The 10,000-nt window shown below is 43.9% G+C and overlaps 1 protein-coding gene across 1 annotated transcript in view; it reads left to right on the top strand.

Moving 5' to 3' along the window:
• adgb (androglobin) overlaps positions 1–10,000 on the top strand; it is a 71,144-nt gene that overhangs the window by 23,440 nt on the left and 37,704 nt on the right. The window contains exon 14 of the mRNA XM_048250559.1: positions 6,582–6,624. Coding sequence (XP_048106516.1) covers positions 6,582–6,624 — 43 coding nt within the window. The remainder of the gene's footprint in view (positions 1–6,581; positions 6,625–10,000) is intronic.

Here is a 10,000-nt window from a genome sequence, read left to right as displayed (position 1 = left end):
AGTGGTAGTGGTGGTGGTGGGGGGCTTGTAAACATTTTTCTGTATTTTAAGACATAGGCTGTAAAATGAGTCTGTGTTGTTGATCATTGGCATGCATGCATGTGTTTATGGTTTAAATATCTATATGCGTCTGAGAAAGAGTGAGTGTATGTTCGTGTGTGTGTGTGTGTGTAAGAGTCTAACAAACCAAGCCTTTGTGCAGGAGTGCAGTGCTAGGTCACATGATTGTGCGGAGCATTGTGATTGGCTGCCTGTTTAAATGGGCTAAGTGGAATTAGCTGTTCGGAACAGGAACTGTGTTCTCTGTGGAATGTGCAGAATGTGTGGCGTTCAAAATCTCTTCTGGCAACACCCTCCACATCTCTCTTGGAACATCATCAGGGGATATCAGAGCACACCTTGGAATATAACTGTCCATACATTACTACAAATGCAATATGTAAGGGATAATGTATAGAAAGCTGGTCATTATGGACCCTTTCAACAATAAAAACAAAAACAATGCTTGAACGTTCTATTTGGGCCCCAATCTACTTCCTCTGCATTAAGATAACATATGGAATGTTAAAAAGGAAGTCTTGTGGGGCCAACTATGATGCTGATAATGGAACTCTCTTGAAAGGGTCCATTGGGAACCGCCCTGAAGGGACTTATTTTCCCAATAATGACCGGCGTTCTATACATTATCCCGCTTATTACACGTTTACTTGCCAAAACAAAATAATAAACTTCCCACGATATGACTTTAGCCTACATAGCCTAGCCTATTTGTTACCGTTCATTGTGGCATTTGCTGAGAAATCTAGAACTTGAATCAAACATTCTTTAGAACACAGCTGATCAACCGTCTGCATTCACTTTGAATGAAGTTCCAGTTCTTTAAAAGTGATATGAAATACCTGAAGTAGAAGCACAAACTCCGTTGCCATTTACAGCTGTAATTATATGTTTGCAGCGGTAATTACATGAAAATATTTTACCGTAGAACTTTGGAAAAGCCCATTCAAGTCAATGGAGCGTTCTACTTGCCTTGTGAAGAGCCGTGTAATAAAGTACTATTATAGTACCCACAAATACCATACCACCTTACAGTACACTCTCATAACTCTCATAAACATAAACAGTACACTCTCATAACTCTCATAAAACACAGCATTATATGTCTCGTCTTATAGCGAGTGCCTGGGCATTGTGGTACCCTAATGAATAAAACATGTTTAGACACGTTCTGGACTGAATAATTGTTTTAGAATGGCGAATAGCATACTCAGGGTGCTCTTGTCTAACTCCCCTGGTTGAGCCCTGTGAAGGAGCACGCACACTTATTGACTGAATACCTCATTAGTACTGTGTAATGCGCTTTGAGACAAATCCAATTGGCCAAATGAATGAAAAGGGTAAGGTTCGGTGGATATGTGTTGTAGATGCTTTTTTGTAGATCGTACAGTAAAGCAAGTGTGAGGGAGAGATGACTTCCGACCTCAGATTATAATCAATCCCCCCCCATAGATTCATGCTCTTACACCCTGACACTTGGTCATTGCTCAAAACGAGAGCTTTGGCTCAGTTCCAGTTTGTGTGTGTGTGTGTGTGCGTGTGTGGATGGATCTAAGTTTAGGTTGCCAGCTAATTGTGCTGCTGCCAGGTGTGACATGTTAACTAAGGTGTAGGAGAGAGGAACTCTCTGTTTTTTACTGTGCTGGGGGTTTCATTAAATGTCTTCTACGTCACACGGCGCTTTGGAAATGTGTGTGTGTGTGTGTGTGTGTGCCCAGTGAGACTCTTAAAGGAACACACCAACTTTCACACCACAGTGAACCCACATCCAGATACTTATGTTAAACTCCAGCGAAAATTGACCCCAGTGTCTTTTTCTGCATTAAAACACATCAACTAAGCCGTGGAGACAGTATTTTTCGTTGATCAACCACTACAGAGCTTGTCCAAGTATTTTGTTGATCAACCACTACATAGCTTGTCCCAGTATGCAGTGCACTATAACCCCAAAACGCAAACAGTGGATTAGCTCAGGGCGGTAAGCTAAACGCTTCCCAAATAGCTTTTTTTTAACCAGTAATATTGTTCAAAACAGCACCAAACCTCGTCAGTCACTTGCTCAGGGTCCCTACACATAAAAAAAGCACCAACAACATAGTTAGCGAACCCGGTTAAGACTGTTAAGAACACTTACCAACTGTCCCCCTCCAACCCAGCTCCTCCAACCCAGCATTGCAAGGATTGTTTGTACCGTCACGTTTGGTTAATCTATTATTGGTGCTGGGGTTAGAGGAGCTGGTAGGGGGGCAGTTGGTAAGTGTATGGAAGGTTGGTAAGGATATGTATGTATCCTCTTATAAAACTCTGATGTAGATGGCACATGAGCTAACTTCCCCAAAAAGTTGCTGTGTTCCTTTAAGTGCGTGTTATCAGCAGAACCAAGCAGTCCTTAGACATAGACGGAAAGAGACAGTGAAATAGATGTAGAGAGATAGATTGAGAGAGTGTGAAAGAGAGAGAGAAATGACACAGTGACATACTGTACCAGAACCAAAAACTAAGCATTTTCTCTGCTCTTGAATGAAAGAGAGAGAGGGGGCAGACAGAGAGAGGTGAATGAATGAGTTAAACAGAACGGGTTTTTGATTGCCCGTCAGATGAGTAATTTGGGATGCTGCGCGGCGAGCGCCCACTTCGGTCCTCAGCAGCTGGAGGCGGCTGGCACGTGCTCCTCCATGAGCAGTGGCTCGCCCATCTGTGTGTTTACCGCACGCTGCCCCTCTCCACTTCACCAGCCACCAGCTGCATCAACAAGCCTTCACCGGCACCCTACCACTGAACATCTCCCTTTTGGTGTGTGTGTGTGTGTGTGTGTGTGTGTGTGTGTGTGTGTGGTGTGTGTGTGTGTGTGGTGTGTGTGTGTGTGTGTGCATGTGTGTGCATGCTCAATAGACCATTTGTCATGAAAGATGTCCCACACTCTGCAATCAGTCAGTGACTGATTTCTTCCACTCTTAAGCAGATGGGCCTCCCCTCTGGGTCGGGTTCTGCTGAAGGTTTTGTCCTCATGCAAAATCTACTCGCAAATTGAATAACATGAATTGCATGCAAAAGACACTTTGCGCATTGCGTGATTTTTGCTCTTTGCCTGTCACTCAAATTAGGGCCTGTGTCTTTGTGATGGTAGCCGGTACAGGTTATGCTCCTGGCCATGTGAATATAATGCTTCTGCCACAGGACAATAATGGACTTGGTTCTCAGTCTATCTGAATCCCCCTCAGCTTATCGCTTCCTCAACGGCTGACATTACTTTTGACCTTGGGCCTCCGTCACGCCATGCACAATATCTGTTCAGCACACATCATTATTAAGGTAAACAAAAGCTATCTGATGGACATGGATCTTTTGTTCACACGAGACTGTTATCTGTATTGATCTGCCTGTTTTCAACCGCTCACTCCGTGGTCATGTGTGAAGGTCTACGCCAGTAGGCTCTGGGGCTTTGCGGTGGTCAGAGAAAAGAGACAGTTCCCAGTGTGCCTGAGTTTAGTTCTGGGTGCGTACACAGCTCTGGAAAGACTAGAAAAGTACGGAATTATGAATTAGCTCACTGTTCCAGTCCTGGAGAAGAATGGACACTTTGCCATTCTTACAAAATGGCAAAAAGGTAGAAGTGTAATGAAATAATAATGACAAAAAAAAAAAATATTAGAAAGAGTCTGTGATGTTTATTTGGGAAAAAGAGCAAGGACCCGGTAGTTAACAGGGGGCTCAAAGACAATCCCTATGGTGTCTGTAGCTCTAGTGGTCCAGAAATCAAAACTTAGCTTGGTTCTCTGTGAGAACACTTTGGACACATGCATGTAATAAATAATGACAACTTGGATAAAAGTTCCTTGAGGACGTTCACCCCATGCTGCCCAGTGGCACTACGCCTTTAGCCACATGTGCAAATGGACTAATGTAATAAACAGGGCGCGGCTCAAACACACACACACACACACACACACAAACACACACACACTTTCTTTTATTGTATTTAAGGCCATGGTTAATGTCTGTCTCTGTCTAAATATAACCAGGAACATTCTGTGGGCATGAAAAACAATGCTGAAGTCTTTGGTACCCCACTGGCCTCCGCCTAGTGGTCAAGTATTGCCACTGGTTTGGTCCATGAATGTATTTTTTCCTTACATCTGTATGTACAGGAACTCGTTGTGTTGTTTACTGTAATGCCTTCATTAAAGAAATGCAGGCCTCCATGTGCCGTTAGAATAGTTAAGTTAAAGCAGTCTCATGAGCCTTGATGTGGAAGGACATGACTCTGGTTACTTGGTGTACTGATTTCTTAACCTGGTAGTGCATAACGACACCCATGTGCTGTGCATGTATGGTGTTGCCATGCGACAGTGGTGAAAGAGCTGTATTGAAGGTAGAAAAACAAGGCTGTGCAGTTTGAACCATTTGTGCCTTCCTCAAAGCTGATCAGTCTACAGCTTGAGTATCTCACAACAGTGAAGTGTGATAGTGACTTGCCCTCACATCAGATTTTCAGGTCATGCTTGTTTATATGAATTTGCACCACTCAGACCCAGGTAGGACTTGGACCCAAAATCCCCAGCTGCGGAGGCTGATGCCCTGTTCATTAGGCCACTGGGCCTGTGCCCTGTGTGATTAGGCTGTTAAATTAGCACTGACGCCAGCAGGCTTCAGACTCCCTCCTGACTTTCTGACTTGCCAACTTCTAACCAGCGCCCTTTTGCCTCCTCCTGCTGTCTGCTGAAATTGACTCTGTGCTTCTTGTCTCTGTTCTTTCCTCTCCCTCCCTCTCTCTCTCTCTCTCTATCTCTCTCTCTCTCTCTCTCTCTCTCTCTCTCTCTCTCTCTCTCTCTCTCTCTCTCTCTAAGGTGTTTTTACAAGTCAAAGTCCTTTCCCTTTTATTTCGATTTCCCACCTTCTCTTCAGTCTTAGCCTCCAGTGCTGCCCTCTTCACTCTGAGGTCTCCACTCTAACTCTTCTCCTCTCCTGCCTCCTTCACCTCTCCTTATGTAATCTCTCTGTACACTCCTCCCCTTTCCTCTTCTCCTCTCCTTTCGTCTCCTCTCCTGTCCTCTCCTCTAAGCTGTGTTGTGAGTGGCAGTAGTCTCAGTAGACTCAAACTTGCCCACTCAGACACGGGAGGTGGGCTGCCTGGCAGGTGGCAGGTGTGTAAGATCTCTCTCTCTGGATCTCTCTCTCTCTCTCTCTCTCTCTCTCTCTCTCACACACACACACTCTTCTGTCTTTCTGTCCTTCCCAGTGCTCATTACTCCTCTCCTTTCTCCACTCCATTCCTTCTCTCTCTACTCTTCTCATCACTTCTGCTTCCTGTATAGACCGCTCCTCTCTTCTTCCTCTTTTTTCCTCGTTCTCTATTCCTCTCTTCCCCTTCCTTCTTCCTCCTCTTCTCCACTGCACTCCTTCTCTCTCTACTTCTCTCCTCTCTTCCCCTTCCTTTCCTGCGTACACCACTTTCTCTTTAACTCTTTTCTCCTCTCTCTCTCCTTTACTCCTCTCTTCCCCTTCCCTGGGTACAGCACTTATTTCTTGTTCTTGTTCTTGTTCTTGTTCTTGTTCCTTTCTTCCTCCCCTGCACACTTCTCTCTGCTTTTGTCTTCCCTCTTTCAGTAAGTTGTGTTAATCATAGCTCTGTCATTGGCGCTTTTCTCAGGGCTGAAAGAGCTCTTAACCGCCTCCCTGAGTACAAGACACACAGCTGGACCACTTCCTTCTGCTTTGAAAAGGGCTTTATGAAATCTCAGAAAAACTTCATGCCACACACACACTCACATGCACCACTCACACACACACACACATGCATTGCACAAACACACACACTCATACAGACACGCACACGCATGCACGCCCTTACATGCGTAAGCTCACACACACACACACACACGCACATACAAACACACACATACAAAAAACTTACCAAACTCATATTTTGCGTTGCCATGACTTCAAGTGATTCATTTATTCACTTGAGTAGGTTCCCTGAGTCTGTTGCCATGGAAGAGCTGGTGTGTGTGTGTGTGTGTGCATGTGTGTGTTGTCTATTTACCAGGGGATGTGTGTTCTACACAACCTGGCCCAACGTTCATGTGGGACACACACACACCTGTCCTGACTGGCATGTCCATAAGGGGTTATGAGACGTGTGGAGGGCTAAACCCTGTGAAAAGGGCCAATTGATCAGGTGTCCCCACACGCAGTGGTTCAGGTGTCAGGTGGATTGTGCCAATGCAGAGCCTAGCATCCGTAGCACCAGTAGCACATCACAATGTCTAGAGGGAGATGGTGGTAGACTCATTAGCCTGCACCAGTCTGCACTGGATTGAAGTGTGTTCCTTAAGCACTTTGTATGTGAGAGTGAGTGAGTGTATATGTGTGTATGAGTGTGTGTGTGTGTGTAGGGGGTGAAAGCAGATGTGTTATGGTTTTGAGTGTGTGTCTTTGATTGGATGAATGTGGACGTGCTCTGTCGCTCCACTCGTTTTCTCCTCTTTCATTCTGTTTTTAACCTACTCTACTCTTCCCTTTAGGTTACAGCAGAGGACAAGAAAAAGGACGAGAGACCACCCTCTGGTATCTTACACTAGCACACACACACACACACAATGCACACACACACACACACACACACAATGCACACGCACACACAATGCACACACACACACACACACACACACACACACACACACACACACACACACACACACACACACATATGCAAGCACACAAACACACAGTGCGCACACACACACACACACACACACACACACACACACACACACACACACACACACACACACACACACACACACATACACACAAACACACACACACACACACACCACACACACACACATATTCGAGCACACACACATGCACTCACTCAGTACTCCTCTCTCTCTCATTGTGTCATTCTGACTCTCTCTTTCTCTAGTCCGCGCTCTTGTTCTCTCTCTTCTCTCTCTCTCTCTCTCTCTCTCTCTCCCTCTCTCTCTCTCTCAAATTCAAATTCATAAGGGCTATATTGGCATGACTGTAAAGGTACAATATTGCCAGAGCAATATGATGTGTATAACCAATCACAAAACAAAAACTATCAAGGAAAATCAAATATCTGGCATGGAGTAGGTTTAGAATCATCAAATAAAATCTCTCTCTCTCTCACAAGCACTCTGAGCAGATACCAGTGTAGATGTACTGAAACGTATCGTTTTACATTCACACCAAGTTGGACCGAAACGTCTTCAATCTCTTCCTGGGTAAGTCTGACTATGTCACAAAACACAGGGGATCCCAACCACAATGCCTCCCTTTCCTAACGACATGTACATCTTTTAGCAATAAAATAGAGAGAGACAATAAGGGGGGAAGGGGGGATTGAATATGGGTGATAGATCATGAGAGTTTCATCTGAACAACTGAAAGAGTGTGTGGGAGGGAGAGAATTATGGAGAGAAACATGATATGACATGAACATGAGAGAGAAAGACAAAGTGAGAGTGAGCAAATGAGAAAATGACAGTGTGTGTGTCTGAGAGAGAAAGAGAGAGAGAGACAAAAAAATGGAAAGATATTTGCTTGTTTTGTAAATTTTAAAAAAAGCATTTGACTTTATTTGGCATGATGGATTATATTATAAACTTAAACTTAAAACTGCAAATTAAATCAATGTACTCAAATTCTAAATTCAGTATAAAAATTGGAGAAAAACGGACAAATTTGTTCACTCAAAATAGAGGAGTGAGGCAGAGCTGTAGTCTGAGTCCAAAATTATTCAATATTTACATCAATGAGTTAGCGGTGCAGTTGGAACATTCTACAGCCCCTGGACTCAGACTCCAAGAAACGGAGGTCAAATCCCTGCTTTTTGCCGATGACTTGGTTCTTGTGTCGCCCTTACAACAGGGACTGCAACAGCTCCTCGATCAGCTGGAGCAGTACTGCCAGTCCTGGGCCCTGGCAGTATATCCAACAAAGACCAAAGTTATGATCTTCCAAAAAAAGGAACACAGATACAGGTTCAGCCTAGGCAGCACCGCCCTAGAGCACACAATGCAGTACACGTACCTTGGTCTAGCACTTACTGCATCAGGAAGTTTCAGCATGGCAGTGAATGCACTAAAAGAAAAAGCCCGAAGAGGATTCTATGCTATAAAAATAAATTTTCACAAAATAAACATTCCAATTACAATCTGGTGCAAAATATTTGACAGCATAATCCAGCCTATTGCGCTGTATGGAAGTGAGGTTTGGGGTCCACTCAGTATGCACGACTACACAAAGTGGGACAAGCATCCAATTGAAGCCCTACATGCAGAACAATATTAAAAGTTTAAACAAAAACACCCAACAATGCATGTAAGGCAGAATTAGGCCGCTTTCCATTGGCATTACGTATTCAAAAAAGTTCTGGATGCACTTGAACAGCAGTCCCAAAAACTCCCTCCATTTTGAGGCACTGAAAACCCAGAAGCTGAACCCTGAAAAGAGTCCTCTGAGCCAGCTGGTACTGAAGTTAACTAACTCAATAACAAAAACTAACAAAGATCAAGCTCAGGCCAGCGCTGCTTCCCATACATCAACTAGAGCAGGGGTGTCAAACATAAGGCCTGGGGGCCAGATCAGGCCCGCCAGAGGTTTTCACACCCACCAGATGTTTTGGGTAGGAGGGGGGAAATTAGAAAGAATAATAAGATAAGTTAGTTAGATAAGATATTCACATTTAGTTGTCTTCAACAATTTGTGATAAGCAATTTCTGTGATAAATTGATTAAAAGTAGCACTACAAACCATCGTCAGGAGGAAGAGGTCAAAAATACTGACGTGGAAGTAGGGTGTTTCAAGAGAGAAAGAGCAGGATATGATGGTAGTAGATTATTTGTACTTGTTTGTTCTCAAGTGGGTATAGTAAAGGAGTATATCACCAAACAACACTGATACCCATTCATGGGTATGACGTCACCGTCATAATGACCATGACGGTGACGGCCCCCACGAGGTCTCATTCCAACAAATCCGGCCCACTGCCTCATATAAGTTTGACACCCCTGAACTAGAGTCAACAAAATAATGAATCAAGCAAAAAGAAGATTATTTAGATCATTGGAAAGAAGAATGAATTCCTATCTGATCCTAAAAAGAGAATACGTATTGGCTGAATATCTCATCTCTGTCAGAGATACGAAGCAGAGGCACATCCTGACCAAGTACAGGCTTAGTGACCACAACCTAGCAATAGATACAGGCAGACACAGAAAAACCTGGCTGCCAAGAGAACAAAGATGATGTGGTCACTGTTAGGCAGAGGAGGTTGAGACAGAGGAGCACTTTCTTCTTCACTGCCAAAAATATAGACATTGAAGACAATAATAAAAGGGCCATACTTCTTGGAGAAGGGCCCTCTGCTGCCCTGGCAGCATAACATGTCTTAAAATGTCACAACATGAGGGACATGGTATAGAAAAGAAAAAAAAAGACCTGTCTTTGTTAACAGACACATACATGTTCCTGTGCACAAATATATACATATATATGTACTCACGGAACCACACACGCACGCAGACACACACACACACACACACACACACACACACACACACACACACACACTCATATGCTATTGTTGATTCTGTGTTCACATGTTTACCTGCATTGCTGTATGTCTATTTTCTTTCTTTTGTGACTCTACTGTGTTATCTGTAACACTGGCTTTGGCAATACTGTATCTAAACAGTCATGCTCATTTGAATTTGAGAGAGAGATAGACAGAGAGAGAGAGAGACTCTTCACACTAGACTTGGAAACACTGTGGCACGGTCGTGCTAATAAAACAACTGTTGAATTGAATTGAAAATGTCCAATTAAAGTGTGTGTGAGTGCTACTGACGCCGCCAGCTGTTTGTTCCTGCTGAAGCGCTCCTGCCCCTGCACAGTCCTGATTTGCATTGCT

This window comes from Alosa alosa, chromosome 8, assembly GCF_017589495.1.
Source record: "Alosa alosa isolate M-15738 ecotype Scorff River chromosome 8, AALO_Geno_1.1, whole genome shotgun sequence".
Classification (NCBI taxonomy): Eukaryota; Metazoa; Chordata; class Actinopteri; order Clupeiformes; family Clupeidae; genus Alosa; species Alosa alosa.
This window is presented reverse-complemented; position numbering and strand designations above follow the sequence as displayed.